This window comes from Panthera uncia, chromosome B1, assembly GCF_023721935.1.
Source record: "Panthera uncia isolate 11264 chromosome B1, Puncia_PCG_1.0, whole genome shotgun sequence".
In the NCBI taxonomy this organism is placed as follows: domain Eukaryota; kingdom Metazoa; phylum Chordata; class Mammalia; order Carnivora; family Felidae; genus Panthera; species Panthera uncia.
The window spans coordinates 151313844-151335434 of record NC_064811.1 but is presented as its reverse complement, the minus strand read 5'-3'; the positions used below and the strand labels follow the sequence as shown (position 1 = coordinate 151335434).

General features: G+C 36.3%; 1 protein-coding gene across 3 annotated transcripts in view; it reads right to left on the bottom strand.

Annotated features, from left to right (window-relative positions):
* KIF13B (kinesin family member 13B) overlaps positions 1–21591 on the bottom strand; it is a 199708-nt gene that overhangs the window by 105424 nt on the left and 72693 nt on the right. For all 3 annotated transcript variants that reach the window (XM_049632357.1, XM_049632358.1, XM_049632359.1), the window contains exons 4-10: positions 21389–21449; positions 19852–19944; positions 18131–18311; positions 14538–14625; positions 11427–11561; positions 9134–9246; positions 7793–7904 (exon numbers count right to left, since the gene is read on the bottom strand). In XM_049632357.1, coding sequence (XP_049488314.1) covers positions 7793–7904; positions 9134–9246; positions 11427–11561; positions 14538–14625; positions 18131–18311; positions 19852–19944; positions 21389–21449 — 783 coding nt within the window. The remainder of the gene's footprint in view (positions 1–7792; positions 7905–9133; positions 9247–11426; positions 11562–14537; positions 14626–18130; positions 18312–19851; positions 19945–21388; positions 21450–21591) is intronic.

Genomic DNA, 21591 nt, shown 5'->3' with positions numbered 1-21591 from the left:
AAATCTTCCTTAGAGAAACTGAACAATCATAATGTTATTTGTTATCTGATCAAAGAGTGATTACCTACAATCTAGAGCATGATGCCATGTACATGGAATCTATGTGAAGCCTAAATAATGACTCAGAAAGTGTTGCTGTTACAGACTATCAGTCATCTTGTAATTTTTTTCAAGAATTTTTCAAGAATTCTAGGTAGAATTATAGTCTTTAAAACAAAAGATATGTTGGAGGCACCTGATTTTATTCCCTCTGACAGCACTTCAAAAACTACTCAAAAGGCTTTACTTTCTACACGACCACTTCTACAGTTCAGACAAGGGTGCTGAAGAAAAGATACTCTCTTCATTATACTAAAACTGATCAGTATGGTGAAATGGGCTTTAGAACAGGCTCCAACAAATTCAAAAAATTTTCACTTGACAACACTAAAAAACAACTACATATAACTCAGAATTACAAAACTAGAAATCAAGTCCACCCGGACTCCGCTTCACCATCCAAAGGCTGTATGTCACCCACCTGTGGCAGGCGGCCTCTAAGACAGCCCCCCAGGATCCTCATCTCCAGGTATTCATACCTCAGTACCATCCCCCTCTCTTGAGTGTGGGCAGGACTTCTGATTTACCTCTAAGGAACAGAATACAGCAGAAGTGATGGCATGTCACTTTTGAGGTTAGATTATAAAAAGACTATGGCTTCTGTTGTGAGTATTTTCTCTCACTCTTGGGAAACCACTGTCATGAAGTGAGGTGGCCCTATGAAGAGACCTCAAAAGTGAATATGGAAAGAGATCTTCTGGAGCCTGCCAACAACCACTGAGGTGAGCAGATCCAACCCCAGGTCAAACCTTGCAATGACGGCCCCAGATGACACTTTGATTGCAGCCACATGGGAGACCCCAGCCAGAACCACTTGGTTAGGCCACACCCAGAATCCTGACCCACAGAAACTATGAGATAATAAATGGTTGTTGTTTTTAGCTATTAAGTTTTAGGGGTAATCTGTTACATAGCAATAGACATCTAATAATACACTAATATACTATCCCAAGATGAAAAGAACAACCCAAAAAAAGAGATCTGATACCCTCTTTCAGCAATAGGATATCACTGAATTATGGATTCTCAAGCAGGCCAATATGGGGAATCAAAGATCATAAAAAAGCCAACTTTTTACCTTTGAAGATAGAAGGTTTTTCCAATTATCAATATATCTAAAATTTGTTTGTGCAATCTGTGATTTATACCATCCTTGTACAAATTTTACTTAGTCCTCAGCCTTTTGTGAATTATTTTACAGATAAAAAACAAAACAAAAACCAGAGGTTTGTTCTGACAAAGCAGGTCAAATACTCTGCCTAAACATCCAGAACTAGTAAACTGAACAATATTCTAATCCAGTTGTATTCTGCCTTCAAGTCCAATATGATTTCACTCCCCCACAGTTACCCACAATAATATAGCAACAAAGTGCCACTTGGCAACAGAGCGAGAGCTCAGATCTGAGGAGCAAGTAAGGTGACTGGATAGCTTTCCAAGTTATTTTGTCTTAGTGCCAGAGTCAAAATAATTCCCTAGGTACTGCTAACAGTTCAATACAATCCCAGACTATGTATCTGTTTATTCATCCACTACTGAAAACTAGGTTTTCCACAGAAAATAAAGCTTAATGAGGTCTTTGAAGGAAATACACTCCAGCACATGAAAAGGAAGGAAACATAAGTAATCTGGACTCTAGAAAGCAGAAGCAACTTCTGCCAAGTCTGTGTGATCACTTGCTTTCCTCTTCGCTTCTAGACACTGATATCACACTGTTGGTGCCCAGCTTTGGCAACGTCCAGAAGAATACCAAGATGCACATTAATGAAATTCCAATGTTATATATAAAGATCACATGAATTACATGTCAGATTATAATTCAGTTCACCAACAGCACCATGGTAGAGTGTTGCCCTTCAAGAACTATGGCATTCTGTTAGCCCACATGAACAGCAAATGCTATTGGGTAAAAGGGGATTTGTAACAATAACTACCAAAGGGAAAAAGCATGCATATTGTGCTTTAATTTGTGCTGAGAAAAGGAAACCTGGCAAATGACAAATACTTGATATTTTAAAAGCCCTTGTGCATGAGTAACAATATGCTTATATTCAAAAATGGCCTCATGCCATTAGCAAAAAGGAAACAGCAACAAAAGAACTGGCACTCATTCAAGGAGAAAGTATAAAGCTTCTTGTTACTCTTTAATTGTTTAATTAGGCAAATCAGGCAAGCTTTGTTTCAAATGTGGCAATTGCAAATTAAATGGACATAGGAAAGAAATTGAATTTTGGAAGGCAGGATTTTTTGAAGCTGAAAGAACTCTTTGAAGTCATCTAATGAAATTACTTCATTTTACAGATGAGAAATTGAGACCCAGGAAGATTGACAGACTTACCAAAGGTCATAATGCTGGTTCAGAGCAGAGCTGAAGGTACTCATTCACTCAGCTCTTTACAGCGTTTACATCTAGAGGGTGGTGCTCTACATACAACACGGTAAGAACTAGAGTAGGGATAAACACAACATGGTCACAGAAAACAGAGAATGAGCAGAAAGCCCAGTCTTGAAACGGTAGGGAAGACTTTCAGAGAAAGTGACATTTGAGACCTAAGATGAATAAGCATTGTCCAGATAAAGATTTATGGGGAGGGCAGTGGGAGGGGAGATTGCAGAGAGGAGGAAGAATGTTCCAAACACAGTAAGAATAATGTCCTAGAAGTAAGAGGACTCAACACTTAGCTAGGACTGATCATATTAAGAGCAAGGAGAACAATAAGAGGTAGTGAGGGGTCAGATTACTGAAGGCCTATTAAGTCACAAGTCATTAAAGAATTTGGACTTTATCATAAGGGCCTCTAACAGAATTATTGACGAGACTGAAGTTTAAGAAGAGTATTAATTTTAAGACAGTACAACCTTACTATAAAGAAGGAATGGATTAATAAAAAAACTCAAGGGAGATGTTTCAATCATCCAGGCAAGGGATGAAAGTTGCCTTCATTAGGTAAGTGGCAGTAAGAACGAAGAAGGTGGATGAAGTCAAAAGATACGTATTATTTGAGTGTTTATTACCAGAAATTATTTGATGTTAAGAGGCTCACATTTAGAAGGTTACACAGAGAAGCAAAAAAATCTCTTGATAAGAAATGGTTCTACACTGACCACTTACCAAATGAGTAACCACTCAACCCACCCGGAGAGAAGAGTGACAGAAGAGCACTCATATGTATGCCCCACCAAATCACCTAGGGTACTCATTTTCTCTGACGCTCAGATGTGGTAAATATCAAGAGCATAACACAATTATAATGCAAATACAATGCAAAAACACTTTTAAAAGAAACTGCAAATCTGATAAAGGCTGAGCAATTTTATGAGTTCAATGATAGCTATGTTGGAGAATACTAGAATCATACGAAGTCGAACAAGGGTCAGGGAGAGTTAGACTAATTTAGAATTAAAGAAGGACAGAGCAAAAAGGACATAAAAGCTACTTCAAAGGAGACTGATTTATGTATCAATGGATTCTGAGAGGCCTTTGGGAAAACTGTTTAAACCTCGGAATAAGTTTTGCAAAAATGCCCCACTTGTGATCTTGCTGCAAAAGTTACACATGACAAAGAAGGTCACATAGTTTTCAAGTAAAAAACATGACAAGAAAACTTCATTTTTTTAGCCTAAGAACTGACACACGGATGTTATAATTACAACCTAATTTTATTGAACAGAAGATAAAGTGAGTTTTCGAAAATATTTAGTTTTGCTCTTCAAGTATTTTCATGAATTTCTATCAACATGTGGTAAAAGTAAAGTGTTTCTCCTTCTAACAAAAAGTAACCTTTGACAGGATGTACACTACATAGCCTAGGCAAGAGAAGATGGGCAGCGAAGTCAGCCCTAATCTTATTTCTGCGACCACTGTCCCACTGTAACATGGGAACATTACCATTTGCTTTCAGAGAAGTAAATGAGATCATGTGTATGAAGCACTTTGCAAAGTAATTGATTCTTCTGGCCTCCAACCTATGGAATGGACACTCAATAATTACACTGGCTATTTTAATTCTGTGAATTAATTTAATAAAAGATATTTCCTAGTGTTTGTTTAAATGGACTGAGGTAGTAACACTGAAACAGGACAATGAATATTATGTCTTTTAAATCAGGCACATCCAGGGAATAATCATGAATTATCAGGAAACGTTTCTGTGGGAAAGTCTGAGGAATAAATGAGTATCTTATCAAAATGTCTCCTGGAAATTAAACACATGAGATTTCAAGGTTAATTACTGATGACCAGCATGATTAATGTTTTGTAATACCCCTTAAATTCAAGACCTATCTACAAGTGTTTTTTAATTATCAAATTTTGTTTGTTTATTCTTTTGTTTTAAATTTCTATTTTTTTTTTTTTTTTTTTTTTTTTGCATTTTGGCCAATGGAAGTAATCTACCTGATTTTTTACACTGTGGCCAGTTTCACTTAATGAAGCATGCTCAAATGGTGTGCAGAGTTCTAGAAAGTAAAGATGAATACCACTAACCTTTTGAGAGAGTAGAAAATAGAAGAAAACCCAGCTTCCTTTATAAACATATTATAGATAAGTCAAAAGTTGTGTCACCTTGGAATAACAAATATTGTTAAAATGTCCATACTACCCAAAGCAGTCTACACATTTAATGCAGTCCCTATCAAAATACTAATAGCGTTTTTCACAGAACTGTAAGAAAAAATCCTAAAATTTGTATGGAACCACAAAAGACCCTGAATAGTCACAGCAATTTTGGAAAACAATTCCAAATTTCAAGTTATATTACAAGGCTGGAGAAATCAAAATGTAATGGTACTGGCACAAAAACAGACATATAGATCAATGAGGCGGAACAGAAAACCCAAAAATAAACCCACAATTACATGGTCAATTTATCTTCGACAAAGCAGGAAAGAATATCCAATGGGAAAAAGAAAGTCTCTTCAAAAAAGGGTGTCAGCTACATTTGAATGAATGTACTGAGTGGTCCAGAATGAAACTGGACCACTTATCTTACACCACCCACAAAAATAAATTCAAAATGGATTAAAAACACCTTTAATTGAGGAGAAACCATAAAAAATCCTAGAAGAGGGGCACCTGGGTGGCTCAGTCGGTTAAGAGTCTGACTTCAGCTCAGGTCATGATATCATGGTTTGTGGGTTTGAACCCCAAATTGGGCTCTGTGCTGACAGCTTGGAGCCTGGAGCCTGCTTCAGATTCTATGTATCCCTCTGTCTCTCTGCCCCTCCCCCGCTCTCTCTCTCTCTCAAAAATAAATAAACGTTAAAAAAATTTAAAACAAAATCCTAGAAGAGAGCACAGAAATGTCTGCGACATTGGCTATAGCAACATTTGTCTAGATATATCTCCGGAGGCAAGGGAAATAAAAGCAAAAATAAACTATTAGGACTACTTCAAAATAAAAAGCTTCTGCACAGTGAAGGAAACAGTAAATGAAACTGAAAGGCAACCTACTGAATGAAAGAAGATTATTTGCAAATGACTTACGTGATAAAGAGTTAGTATCCAAAATATACAAAGAATTTACGCAAATCAACACCAAAAAAATAAATAATGAACAATCCAATTAGAAAATGGGCAGAAGACATGAACAGACATTTCTCCAAAGAAGACATCCAGATGGCCAACAGACACATGAAAAGTGCTCAACATCACTCATCATCAGGGAAATGCAAATTAAAATTACTTCATACCTCTCAGAATGGCTAAAATAAAAAACACACAAAAATAATAAGTGCTGGAGAGGATGTGGAAAAAAAGGAACCCTCTTGCACTGTTCGTGGAAAGTAAAATGGTGCAGAAACTCTGGAAAAAGTATGGAGGTTCCTCAAAAAGTTAAAAATAGAAGTACCCTAAAATCTAGTAATCCCACTGCTGGGTATGTACCCAAACAATACAAAAACACTAATGTAAAAGGATACATGCACCCCAGTGTTTATAGCAGTACTTTTTACAATAGCCAAATTACAAAAGCAGCCCAAGTGTCCATCAACTGATGAATCGATAAAGAAGTGGTATATACACACAATGGAATATTATTCAGCCATGAAAAGGAATGAAATCTTGCCATTTGCAATGACATGGATAGAGCTACAGAGAATAATACTAAGCAAAAATAAGTCAGTCAGGGAAAGACAAATATTGCATGATCTCACTCATATGTGGAATTTAAGAAACAAAACAAACAAGCAAAGGGAACAACAAAAGAGAGAGAGGGAGACAAACCAAGAAGCTGACTCATAACTATAAAGAACAAACTGATGATTACAGGGGTGGGGAGGTGAATTATGGTATGGGGATTAGGAGGTGCACTTGTCGTGATGAGCACTGGGTGATGTATGGAATTGTTGAATCACTATATTGTACACCTGAAACTAATGTAACATTGTATGTTAACTACACTGGAATTAAAATAAAAAATAAAATAAAATTTTAAAACAGCCAAAAAAAGGAGTTGTGTCCTATACTAAGTGTTATATTCTCAACCCCTAGCACAGTGAGCAACAGGTGTTCAATAAAGTCTTGATCAGTGACAGAATAACCTATCACAAAACTAAACAGAGCTCATAAAATTATTTCTTTATTTAAAAAAAATAGAAAAAAAAGTATTAGGTAAAATATTTTGTTCTAGGTTGGTAACTCTATACAGAGTTAAACTGTCACTGGATTTTCAATCCTCTAGCTCCCAGTCCCATAGCCAATTCACCACGACACCTCCAAGAGGACTACAGGGAGGGGCGCCTGCCTAGGTGGCTCAGTCGGTTAAGTGTCTCACTCTTGATTTTGGCTCAAATCATGATCTCATGGTTCCTGAGATTGAGCTCCGTGTCAGGCTCTGCGCTGGCAGCATAAAGCCTACTTGGGATTCTCTCTCTCCATCTCTATGTTCCCCTCCCCTGCTTATTCTCTCTCTCTCTCTCTCAAAATAAATAAACTTTAAAAAAAAAAAAAAAGAGACTACAGGGAAACTTGAAGACGAGAAGAGACCTGGAAATAGCCTCTCTCTTCACCAAACACCTATTACATGTCCTTACTATCTCTCTTATGGAATCACTGACTCTTTTATAATATTTTGTGTACACATCTTATCTCCCTTACTAGATCCTGAGCTATTATAGAGGGAGGAGGGTCTTACATTTCTTTACATTCTCCTCATAGCACTCCATAGTCTTTTTTCTTTCTCATTTCCATCTATCTTACACATACTAAGTCAATTAACAAATTAATGACTGTGTGCTCTACTCTGTATCCTTAAACTAAACACCTAAGATGAAAGTAAATTAAAATGATCATGAGTAGTCTTGATGTTAAACAGAAAAACAAGGTCCAAAATGTCAGTCAAACAAAAGGAGTCTGTGAGAAAGACAGAGTAGTCCAGCTGAGTCCATAAGACAGTGGAAATCCTTTCCTATGACTCACTCAGCTATCAGATTAGCAGGAGGTCCTTCTGCTACACCCCAAAATCTCAGAGGCAACTGTGTGATTCAGTGTGCCCTAAATCCCATTGCTTCCAGATTCTGATGAATCAGGTGCTTAATCTACTGAAACTATTATCATGTAAGAGTTTAAACTTGAACATTATTAGAAGAAATGGTAATTGGGAGGAATTAACAATCTACTCTTCTCTTCTCTTCCTTTCTACCAACCACTAAGAGTACGCCAGAAAGGATGGGGGTGGGGTGGTAGGGAGCTTACTTTGAGCAGCCAAGTGAGAACTGAGTCACGATATGGAACAAATTTATTCTTGTTTTTGCCAGCACTCTGATCTGCTAGGGCTGAGATAACGAGACCGAGGGTCGTGAGGGACCTGCATGGTGCAACAAACCGGAATAACCATAAAAAACTGAGTATATTAAGTATCATATTTTAGCACAAAACCGAACATCAAGATGCCTTGTACCTGCATTAGAACAGCACTGCCATCAGCATTTTGCTGCTCAGTTTAAAAACCCATGAACTCTAAAAGCTAATATCCTTCTAATACTACTGCAAGCAATTAAATTGCTTAGCTCTGTTATTTTTTTTCATTTTTGTAAATAGCAGCATGAGCTGTAAACCTTTAGGTTAAGATAAGATACAAACACCACATATATTTAAGAAAGGAAGCCACAAACACAATACAATTAATTAAAACTTAGTATAAGGCAAAAACATTTATATATGTGTGTCAGTATATCTATCTATCTATATGTCATATATATCTATAAATATATCACACACAATATCATTCATATATATCACCATTCAATAATATAATAACAACATAGCATCTGGATGATGGTCTTTTATGATCTCCAGTAAGTGACTCTCACTGTGTTTCCTTCTGGATTCCTGCCCACAGGAGCTAATAATTTAGCTTGAGGTAGAAAATATAACCATTTAAAGGAATTGGTACACAAAATATTACTTTATAAAACCCTGGCTTCTTGGTATAAATAAGCACCACAACAGTCATAAAAGGAAAAGCTCAACGTGGCTAGTACACAGGTTGATGTTTGCTCAGACCGTGACACCCAGGCTGAGATGTCTCAACAGCTTTTCCATAGCTTAGACCAGTGGTTCTCCCGTGGAGGGCTACTGTGCCCCAAACAGGGAGCAGCTGGCAATGTCCACAGATATGTTTGGGTTGTTACAACTGGGGGTGGGAGAAGAGAGGTGGCAGGTACTACTGCCATCTAGTGAGTAAGGCCAGGGATGCTGCTAAACATCCTACAACACAAAAGAACAGTCCCTGGGACAAAGAATCACTCCAAATCTCAGTAGGGCTGCTCTTGAGAAACCTCTGACTTGACTGTGCTCTTCAGCCCCATCAGACATCTCAACAAAACATAAAATATGCTTGGGCCCATAAATATCTATGTCTATATAAATATAGATATATATTTGAAAAAAGTATATATATATGAAAAAATTCTCAATTATTTATTCAATATAGCCTCAATAATTCCAGAACCTTATTCTTTTAATAACCACAGAAGTTCCCCATTTGGCTCTTAAGTCAGTAAAGTAATAAAAGTAAGCTTCTGGAAAACTTACTTGTTGATGTTGCTCCCCTCCTTCAACCTGTCCCCTGCAGCTCCAGTTTTCGTTGCTCGCTCACTGCCAGCTAAGTCAACCAAGCTCAGTTTGCCCACTTTCTCTCCAGATGTCTACAAAGTAAATCAACAAACACTTATAAACAGTTAAAGAATACAGAAAATGCTACATCTCTACCGAATGATTTTATTATCTAAATCCTTTATTAAAACATTCACTGTTATTTCAAAATTATCTTGTGCTCACATAAAACAGTAAGAGAACTGTCCAGTCTAGTAGTAGATAGATACACACAAAATATTCATGGCTTTACTAATTCAGACAAGAGTGAAAGCTGCCTCAGAAAAATAGTGCCCCCAAAATGGGATATTTGAAGGGAGCCCAATAAAATTTTCATATAACAGCACTTGTAAAATATAAATTTTAATGACATAAAGTTGTTTAAAATTTCACAAATATTTACCAATAACCCTGAAGGAAAATATTTGCAATTCTTACTGATGTAAAAAAAAAAAAAATTAAAATTTTATATAATGGGGTCTCTCAAAAACCCAACACTTGCTTAAGTTTTTCATATTATTTATATATAATAATTCCCTTACTTCATAGTTTCAAGTATAAACTTACATATTTTTCTAGTTATTATATATATACACATATATTGATATGTCCTTTATCAAAAATGTTCTGTAATGTAATCACACACATAACACATATTTTATACTTCAGCAGAAATACAAGAAATGTGGGAAAGCAATGCCCAAATCTACAGACTGGATCTTTTTTTTTTTTTAATGTTTATTTACTTTTGAGAGGGAGAGAGTCAGAGCAAGAGAAGGGCAGAGAGAGAGGGAGACACAGAATTGGAAGCAGGCTCCAGGCTCTGAGCTGTCAGCACAGAGCCTGATGTGGGGCTCAAACTCACAAACCGTGAGATCATGACCTGAGCCGAAGTCAGATGCTTAACTGACTGAGCCACCCAGGCACCCCCCAGACTGAATTATTTTTTTAAACTTTTCTTTAATATACACATTTATATTTATTTCCATAAATAAACTATGTTGCTAACAAAAGGATATTTGGCTTCCCAAATCAAAAGTACTTTTGGTTTAAAAAAAAAGTCATCAGTATGTTTTTTGTTTTATGCTGAAAAGGAAACAGAAAACAAAGAACTCTTTGTTGTTACACTAATCTTTCTGTGATGGCAAAAAAAAGAAAAATATGCTTTCAGCAAATGAAAATCTTACCAAAATCTAGCATTTTGCCAGCATGATTATTTTAGCTTCTGGCATTTGAAACTGATTTGCTGGGGTGGGGGGTAAGGCATCATAATAAAATATGCAAATATTCACATAAAAAGTAAGTAGTAAACCAAGAAGTTTCAGTATGGTGGAAGCATATACATTTCTGGCTCTGTTTACTCTTCATAAGCTTCAAAACCAAGTATTCAAAACATTACTCTACAAATCTGATACTTTTATAGTACAATTTCCCCAGTATAGTTTATTCCTTCTAATACTTAGCTGTTTAGCAGAAGAGAACATTTCAAAAGAATCTCTACTAAATTAGCTAGAGTTAACATTAGCTTCTGCAGTCAGCCACCAAAGTTTAAAGCTCAAAAAATTCTGTGGCAGAGACCGTGAACCATCAGCATGTTTAACTTCTGTTCCACGTTCCTTTAGTTGGACAGGATGGGGCTAAAAACTACATTTTTCAGATTCCCTTACAGCCAGGGTTCATGATGTGACTTAGGTTCTGTCAAGCAGATACATGTGCTTCAGATTTGGAAAGGAGAAGTAAAGTAGAGGTCATCCCCCAGACTGTTTTGGCTGTTTTCTGCTGGCAAGCAGGATCACGGAAATATGAGGTTTTCTACAAGTGTCTCAGCTTACATTCTCCAGCTTCCAGGTCACTAAGAGGCAGCTTCATTAACTCCTATGGCCTAGATCACAGCTACTGAGCATGCCTGGATCTCACAGCCCTGGTGGTAGCCTCAGAGGTAGTCTCATCCTTGATGGGGGAGATCTGTGTGATTATTCCTAGAGATTTACTCTAGAGCCCACTCCCCCTCAGGTGTTCTAACAACGCTGTAATCACCCAATTCCCTCTGTTAAATCCCTTTCTGTTAATCTACAGTGGCTTCTGTTTCTTGCTGACTCCTAATTCATACCCATGTCTAGCTAAGATTCTAAGTTATATGACACTTGAAGAAATAGAGTAAGATAAATCATGATCCACTTTTAAAATATTAAACAAACAAACAAACAAAAAGGTCAGGCATCTGAATACCTACCCCAGACTTCACATCATATAAAGTATGGGTAAGGGTGATTTTGAAGACTGCATGGGATCGACTGCTCTCCTCATTCATGTTCGTGGCAGCAACTGTACGAGACTTGTTACCCTCAGACATCAAAGACTCAATATCCTAAGTGGAAACAAGTCATAGATACACATTGCATTGTCAAATAAAACCCTGCTATCCTATGAAATGCATTACAAGTATCACTACTCAGACAACCACATTTGGAGTTTACACATCTACACTTTGTTTTTCAGTGAACATTAAGCCCAACAGAGTAAAATAGCCAATGCTGTCTCTGAAAACTAAAAAAAAAAAAAAAAAAACACCACATTTATTTTCTGTAGATGCCAAATAAAGTAGCAGCTTTGAGAATTAGGAAAGTTTAGAAGCCACGGGTGGAGACCCACAAGATGGACAAACATACGATGCCACCCCTCATCTAATCTAAACAAAAAATTTAGTTTCTTTAATGACAGAAGCAACAGAAGACAACTGTTAAATTAGATCATATGAATAAGCAACAAACAAAAATGATTCTAAACCCTTCACACAGGCATAGCAGTGCTGCATCACCCATGTTAGTGTGTATTATACCAGACCTGTTTCTGAAAACTGAGACATCAAGAAATGAATGTCTGCACAGATTTACTACTTCATTGCCATTACTGCTAAAAGGAGACAGCAAGATGCACTTGAAAGATCATGGGATGGGATCTTCATTTTTTTAAATGTTACAAGCTCTAAAAATAGTTACTTAACCAAACTGAATTCTAGTTTCATAAATAACAGTACAGAGCTATAATATGATTTACCTTACAAGAATTTTAATGAGGAACAAGAAAGATGGTATGTATGAAAGAGTTGACTAGTTGTCTCCTCTTACCCCATCTCCTTTTCTTTCTAGTAAAGGAACCCAAATTTTAGCTAAGCACCTTGCCGTGGAACTAAGAGACTATATTTCCCAGATGCCCTTGCAGCTCAGTCTGGCCATAGGACTAAGTTTTAGTGAATGAGATGTAAAGTCATCTGGGAATTCTCCTTAAAGGGAGTAGGCATGCTGTCACATCTTGGTTCTAAGAGCTAAGATTTTGAACTATGAGAATAAGGGTATTACTACAGAGCTGGCTCCATGTGGAGAGCTGGAAGGAATCTAGGTCCCTAACAGCATCTTGGAGCCACTATATCAGCCCTCTCACCATTCATTCTTTCATTTATTCATTTAAATATATATTGAAGTCACCTATTAGATGCTAGTGCATTTTGAATACTGAAAATAATGAACAAAATAGATAACAATTCACATTCTAAAGAACTTAAATCCTATTATATTTTCCTGTTACTTGCAGCCAACATAATCCTGACACATATATATAAAAAACTTTGAAAATCATAATTTTCTATTTTGCCATAGCAATGAAAAAGAATAATGTTTAAGGAAAAATTGTATCTGACAAATAAAAAGCCTCAAAGTAGAAACATTAACTATAAAGAAAAGTTTAAGTAAGCACCAAAATGGAAAATTCAACACAAAAAGAAAAATTCAAAATGTTTTAGATCTATTAAATCTGACCATCCTGAGACTTAATGTAAAAGCTTCACCCTATTTAACCTACACTTATTCATTGACCTCTAATTTGTTGTCTCATGCATAAACTCTGTATTGAGTCCTTTTTTTTCTACAGAGAGAGAGCACGTGCACACAAGCGGGGGAAGGCCAGAAAGAGAAGGGGATAGAGGATCTTAAGTGGGCTCTCCACTGACAGGCTGACAGTAGCGAGCCTGATGTGAGGCTCAAACTCATGAACCATGAGATCATGACCTGAGCCAAAGTCAGAAGTTCAACTGGCTGAGCCACCCAGGTGCCCTGAGCCTTTAAAATTTTTAAACAAGCAAAATGTCTCTTGTCACTTTCCAATCTCCTCTGAGCATTCAAAAACATCTTGATCTCTCTCCAGTGTTGTATAATAAGTCCTCAAATAATCATTATTAAAATAACAATACTTACTAACGTTAATACCCTAGGTTTCTCAAAGACTTTTCACATGCATTATCTCATTTGATCTCCTCCAGGAAGTCTTCCTAGACTCCACCCTCCCCAGACACCTACATATTCATTTAAGTTAGGTATCCCCCTCCTCCAAACTACTAATCCCAGACAAGAATTTCTCATTGCTCTTAGTCATGTTGTTTCAGAATACTTTTATAATAACATCTATAAGTATCTTGAGGGGATGGACCATCTCATTCATTTTTTATATCCTCAGCACCTAGTACAATGTCTGGCACATGATAGATGTTCAATAGATGTTAACCAAATGAAGTAACTAACACCTACTAAAGGAAGTATCACTGACCAAATGACAGAACTGATTAAAGAACAAAAAAAACCAAATGGGCCTACCTCATAACATACTCAAGACAATACAACTAATTTCCATTTTATAACTTGGGACAAAGAGGCTTTTAGTGAGGTAGATGAATCCAAAGTCATACAAGAGTCACGCAATAGGATTAAGTATCACCAGATCAATATTCTGTGACTCTTAATCCGAGGTACATGACATCACAGCATCTCACTCCACCCCCATTTCCCCAACGCGCAAAGCCTGATGGATCCACACAAAGCAGAAGTGTGAAGTTGGAAAATGAAGAGAATAAAAGACCAATGCGTGATCCTCTCAAATTAGAAACAGACTTTGAATTTCAACTACCCAATTCATATATTTTATTTCACTAAATCAATGAAATCATAAGCAACTTCATTATTTTATGTACTGCTAGGGAAGAAAAATGCTGCCATTTATAATTTTAAGATGTAACCATAAAGAATATCACAATTTTAGAGTTCATAAAATATGAAAAAATATGTATCTCACAACAGATGACCAGGTATGCTTGGCAAATGTGTATAACCTTCTCTCAAAATTAAACTGTCCTAATAGCCATAAATAGCTTTTCAAGACAGATTTTTGTAAAAAGTAGCTTTTAAGTAATACTACTGTAATTTTTTTTAATTTCAAGAAAAATCATCATCACAATTTAAACAAGAAGTAATTTGCTACAGTGACTGTAAGCAGTTTACATAAAGGATGTTATTACCTTGTAGCTTGTGACAGCCAGTTTAGAAAGTCCATCGACATAGGGTCCCAACACACTGTGCTCTCTGACTTTTAACGTTTGACGACTTCTGCTCATTAAAAAGAAAGAATTTTAAAACAATAACATGTTTTTAAAAGGACTCAATCGTCCTCCATAAAAATATACACTGAATTCAATAAAGATCCCAAGTAAAAAGAACCAACTAACTTGATTCAAGAAGAATCTAAACCAGAATTTAAAATCTTGACTGGTAAGAAAAACTTCATAATGTGGTAAAATATCACATCACTCAAAAGGGTACACTGTGGGATGTCTATTTCCTACCACAAAGAATGCAGAGTCAAATAAATACAAACAATCTACTTGTCATTTCACAGAAAGTGGTACAAAGAACAGAACTCAATAAATGTTAACTGTGCAAGAAAGCTCAGACCAATCTCAGTCATGAATAAAAACAAACAAGCCAATACACTGAATTTAATCATGATTTAAAAATGTAACATTAGGCTGATCCCAGGGCTGCTAGGTTGTTTTAACACTGATTCATGCCCATTATCACACTAGACTGATAGACTAAATGGGGAACAAAACACAATCATTTCAATAAATGTAGTGAAAAGGATTCAGTATAATTAAATACTTATTCATGATTAAAAAATAAATAAATACCACTTAAAAGAAAGAACTAATAAACCCCGTAAGGGGAATCTGCCAAAACCTAGAACATACAGCATTCTTAATACATCAACCAAAAAACATTAAAAATATTTGTTGATGATTGTATAGAACATGAATTCTCTCTCAAAAAAGCTCCTTAAAAAATATAAACAATACAATGGGGCACCTGAGTGGCTCAGGAAGTTAAGCGTCTGACTTCGGCTCAGGTCATGATCTCACAGTTCATGGATTCCAGCTCTTCATCAGGCTCTGTGCTCACAGCACACAGCCTGGAGCCTGCTTCGAATTCTGTGTCCCCGCCCCCCTCTGCCCCTCCCCCACCTCTCAAAAATAAACATTAAAAATTTTTTTAAATATAAACATTACAATGAAAAAAAGAATATTTGTTGCTGGTGAGATTACAAGTGATTCTTATTTTATGTACTGATTTTCTAATGATTTGGAATCCTCTAGCACCCTAGGATCAACCACCAAAAATTTCACTTACCACTATAGAACTGTACATGAAGTAAATATAGAACAAATATTTGACTTAATTCTGATCTCAAGATATACTATAACTTTTTCCTTTAATTTTTCTTTTCTTTTAAAGATAATGTGTACTGTATTACCTCCTGAGTATAAAACAACATAATTATATCATTACACACAGTAGATACTGAATTCATAAAATCAGTACTTGATTTAAAAAACTAAGTTCTCTCAGACAGTCTTTGACTGAAAAGGGATCACTTTTAGAGTTTTTAATTCTATTCACTTCAACTCTTCAGAAACATTACAAAAATCCTCAAGAAACTTTCATGGAGGAGACAACAGCAGCTAACTGAGCACTTACTATGTAACTGTTCTAAGACCTCAGGTGTATCATCCCAGCCAATCTTCACAACAGCCCTCTGCAATATTATGTAATATTATCATCCCCTCTGTACAAATGAGGCCTAGAAAGCATATTAAATTTGCTTAATAGGTAACAATTAGAGGGACCCACATGCAGAGCTATGTGAACCCCAAGCCCATGCTGTTAAATACTAACTATATACAAGACAAAGATAAGAAATTATTAAAGACTCCAGGCAAACTGTGGATAAAAGTTGGAACTATTGCACACAAGCAATGTGGACTACAAAGTCAGCTAAGAATTCCTGGCAAGAAGAACTTTGGGATCTCAAAGAAAGTGATGCTCTTCACTGAGGTGAAGATGCAGAAAAAGTACAAGGACACAGTATTCAGCAAGATGTGGGTACTTAAGCTAGAAACTTCCTACCTCTGGCCTCCTTTGGTTCCCTGTTTAGACTTTCATGCTCAGTGCCCTCCAGCCATGCTCAGGGTCCTCCAGCCACCCTGGACAGTGGGGTCACTCTCCAAGCAAGTGATGTCTTATACCTCCATTCTTTTAGCATAGGCTGTCCCCTATGCCTGAATGGTTCTCACCTAACTTCTCAGTGGACAAACTGCTACTCAGCACAAAAATCATCCAGTTCTCTTCGTGGACTCTTCCCTTCTCCTCAGTCCCTCTTTCCCCTCACCTATTTTATATAAGCCTCCTTCATAATTTAAAAGCATCACTGCACTGTATTACAATTACTTGTTTCCAAAACTCTCATTCTGTCCACACTGTGAGATCTTCCTTTACAATTTGCCTAGTGCTCGGCATGTAATAATGATCATTCAATAAATGTTAAGGTTTTTTTTTCTTTAATGTTTATTTATTTTTGAGAGAGAGAGAGAGAGAGAGAGAGAGAGAGAGAGAGAGAGAGAATGAATGACTGGGGGAGGGGCAGAGAGAGAGGGAGACACAGAATCCAAAGCAGGCTCTAGGCTCTGAGCTGTCAGCACAGAGCCCGACACGGGGCTCGAACTCATGAACTGTGAGATCATGACCTGAGCCGATGTCACACACTTAACCAACTGAGCCACTCAGGCGTGCCTAAATGTTAAGTTTTACAGAGAAACACTAAGTGCCAATTGAATGTCATTGTAAAAGGACTGAAGATCATTACCTTTGACAAAGAAAACAGATACCAGTGAGGGATTGACACGTTTTCTTACGATTGAGCATCACTATGATTCACTGCTTCTAAGACCACCTTTTTTTGATCATCTTCTTCATCCAAGGATAATTATGCATCCCCTTTTAACTCCACATTCTAAGCCTCAGTTCATGTGGCTCTTTGACCTTATAAACACTGTTCTTACATCTATAAACCACAGGCTGTGGTTATTATCTGTTTCTTTTTCACCATTGTTGCACTTCCTTAAAATCTGACTCAGAAAACTGTGCAATGGACAGATTTCCTCAGATACTTATCTTCCTCATTAGGTTCAGTTATGACTGCAGAGTGAGAACAGCATTTTCTAAGGCTTTCTAATACTTTCAAACCACTTCTCTTTCAAAGTCTATGCCATAAAATGGAACATTCTTTTTCTCTGGGGATCTTTAAAATTAACTATCCTAAAGTCCAGGGTTCAAATCTCTGATTATGCCCTTCTCAGCAAGCAAAGAAAAAATGGCTAATAACCTGAAATTTCTTGGCCTTTTATAAAAGAAAGAAAAGAAAGAAAGAAACTCCACTTGATTAAGGATACCAGTCCCTCATGATACTAAGCAACTTAATTTTCATTGCGTATTTTTTGTTTGTGGCTTTGGATGTATGTGAAAAAAGGCAGTATGAGGCAAATACATGTGGCTCAACAATACTTCCCTCCCCAACTCAGCCCTAAACTCAAAAGCCAGAATTGACTGCAGGAAGCTGCTCAATGTGACTGAAAACACAGTCACAAGGACAATAACTAGATAAACAGATAAAAGCACAAAGAACTCTGCCAGAGTTCAATATAAAAAAATTCACTTAAGTCAATTTAGAAGTCTGTTTTAGTCCTTAATGCTATAACATTAAAGTTTCAAAGTCCTTTACCCTTTGGGATCAAGAAGGTCTCTAACTTTTTCATTATAAATTTCCATATAGGACACTTCTACTTTAAAACTCTGCTCTTCATTTTCCTCTTTCTGAGTTCGTTCAAAGAGTCCACTGCAAAGTCTTGGAATTAATCCAGGTTGGTCGGCTGTGCCCATCATGGTATAAGATTTTCCAGATCCTATAAAGTGGAAATCATAGTTATTACTGTCTCTGAGAAGTTTAAATACATAACTCCCATTCCATTGCTCATAATAAATTATAGCACTTAGTAAAATGCCCAAAATAAAATAAGAAATATACCAAGTATAATGATGAGACTAACCAAATATGGAAGCTTTCCTATTACACATGTAAAATCTAAAGTAAACACTTTTGGGGAGCCTGGGTGGCTCAGCTGGTTGAGCATCCAACTCTTGATTTCGGTTCAGGTAGTGATCTCACAGCTCGTGGGACTGAGCCCTGCCTCAGGCTTCAAGCTGACAGCATGGAGCCTGCTTAGGATTCTCTCTCTCCCTCTCTCTCGGCCCCCACTGCCCTACGCATGCACGCTTTCTCTCTTTCAAAATAAATAAAATAAGCACCTTTTAGGAAGAAAATAAAAACATAATTTAACCATCTTCATACTTTAAAAAAATTACCTAAAACAACTGAAAAAAAGTGAGGTCTAACTAGTTTTCTAAAATTAACTGGGAAGATCCATATGATGAATACTACTGTGACTGTTCCCAACCACTAATCATAGCACAAAAAATACACATTATCCCTATAGGCCCCAGAGCAAATTAACTTACTACCCTTTGGCAACAGTGTAAAAACCAGAGTAATCTTCTTTCTCTACTATAAAATTATTTTCTCCATTGTACCAAAAATACATATTCATTAAAGAAAATTTAGAAAACACAGGAAAATAGAAAGGAAAACATTAAATCATGTATAGTCCTAACTTAAGTATAACTCTTTTTCCTTCTTTAGTAGCAATGCTTTTATAAACATATTTTTAATTCTACAAATTGCTGCTTTTATCACTTGACATTTACCATTGTCATAATATCTCAAACCAATACACCACTTCTTAAGTACCAGGCTTTTTCTGTAAGTTTTTGATGTTAACTAATTGTGACAACCCTATAAGGAAGGCTTACACTTACCAACATTTTACAGATAAGAAAACTGAGGTGAAGTTTCATAGGAGCTGGGCTGGAGCTGGGCTACCCTGGCTCAGAATCTGTGCTCTTTTAACCACATCATATACTGGCTCTTAAAAATATCACAACCATTCTAATTTTTTTAATGTTTATTTATTTATTTTGAGAGAGAGAGAGAAAGTGGGGGAGGGGCAGAGAGAGAGGGAGAGAAAGAATCCCAAGCCAGTTCCATGCTGTTAGTGTAGAGCCCAACATGGAGCTTGATCTCACATAAGATCATGACCTGAGCCGAAACCAAGAGTCGGGCGCTCAAATGACTGAGCCACCCAGGCGCTCCCAGAACCATTCTTCCACAAAGACTAGTTTTCAACTGGACAACCTATGCAACATACCCTTATAAGAGTGACTCCTTCACTTTATATAGATTTTCTTTCCTGTTAACCATAGAAGTACAGAATTCAAAATGTTCCTTATCAATTGTAACTGATAAGATGCTAACAATATGTATTCTCTTTGTTACTTTCTCTGTTACGGTCTTTAAAGCTTAAAAAAGTATATATTATTTAACATTACCAGTCTGTCCATAGGCAAAGATACATGCATTGTAACCATCAAACGCATTCTGAAGGATATTCTCCCCAAGGCACTTGAAAACATCATCTTGACCTGAAAGAGAGAAAAAGAATAAGAAAGGATATTTTAACTACATATGAAGAACTTTTTAAAAACTAAAAACAACCCCCTCAAAAATGCACTTTTTCAAGTTGTAGATCTCCAAACAAGATTTTAGGACTTGATGAAGGTGTCCAAAGGCTTATGTCTTTCAAGTATTTCTAGTTAGCCCAGGATAGGAAATGAGTAAAAAGTTCCTGGATAATATGAACTTGAATTAATAAACACTGGCCAAAAATCCTCTGCAATGCAAAAAGCTAATGAACTGCTAATTTTGTAAACGATGATTAAAAATATCCAAAGTTTATATTTGGAACCTCAGTAAACCTGAATTAAACAATTATATATATCAATCTCCTCTCCTTTTCTTCAATGATAATTTTTAATTATAGGGCCTACAATACATACCAGCTAGAAGAGAGAAGATCTTGAAAATTTCTTCTAGCTTTCAATCATGGACAAAAATAATAGGTTCAAATTCTCTTCCACAGGCTAAATTAAGTATGTCAATAATCAAACAAAATCATTCAGCCTCTCTTTGAGTCTTGAATATAATATGAAATATGAAAGACCTGGATGCTGTTATGCATCCAGTTTGTTATATACTTATATATATACTTACATAGAAAGTATGTTTGTTAGAATGCTAAAAATAGCATTCCAATATGCCCCACTTCCTAGTTAATTTCCCAGATTAGCATATCATCCTCTTATTTCTAATACAGAAGCAATCTGTAAGTAATCTGTCAGGCCAGCTATACTAAACTAACCTTAAGTTTTTGAACCAGCTGTAATACTACTCTGTCTCATGACAAAAGCCAATACAATATGACAATATTTAAAAGATACTGCTTAGAAACAGGTGTCATAAAAGCAGTTGGGAATAAAAGAAATTAGAAGGCTGTCGCTGTAGTCCTAAACTTGTAGACAAGTTCTAAACTTAAGACAGTCATCGTTGAGTAGAGTAAGAAAATAACAGAATTCCAAGCAAATTTAGAGAATCCATTAAAGAGAGAAATGAAACAATGAAACATAAGTGACTTACTAGTCACAGAGGCAGGTAGGAGCAGAGCCTGGACTAAACTAAGGGTTTCCTTTTCTCCTTGGCTCATCTTTCCTTATATCAAGCTGCCTCACTAGACTCATCACGGACATCGAAGAGAATCTAAATGGTTAGTGTACTCCAGGTCCCATGTAAGGCCTGGGAATGCGTGTGATAACTTCAACCATGTACCCTATTAATCTACCTTCATTGTCTTATACCAAGAACAGCACCTTGTTAATCTATTTCCTGATTAATATAAAAACAGCAAAGACGGGAGGAAGTTCTCTGTATAGTTTTTAAAGTTATACAAAAAATAATGCTGTCATACTTTATGGAAAAAACATAAAAACACCTTTTCTATATTGTAAGTAGTTAATAGGATGCTGTACTTACCTGCATATTTTTCTCTGACTGATTCATCCATGGACCAGAAACAATGATCATATGCAAACACCTGTTGAAAAATAAAAACAGTATAGTATGTACTAAGAATAAACCCTTAATATACTTATAATGCTATAACAATGTTGTAACATTGATAACATTGTTCACAGTAGTGAAATAAAAATAACTTACCGTCTTCACAATGGAGGTTA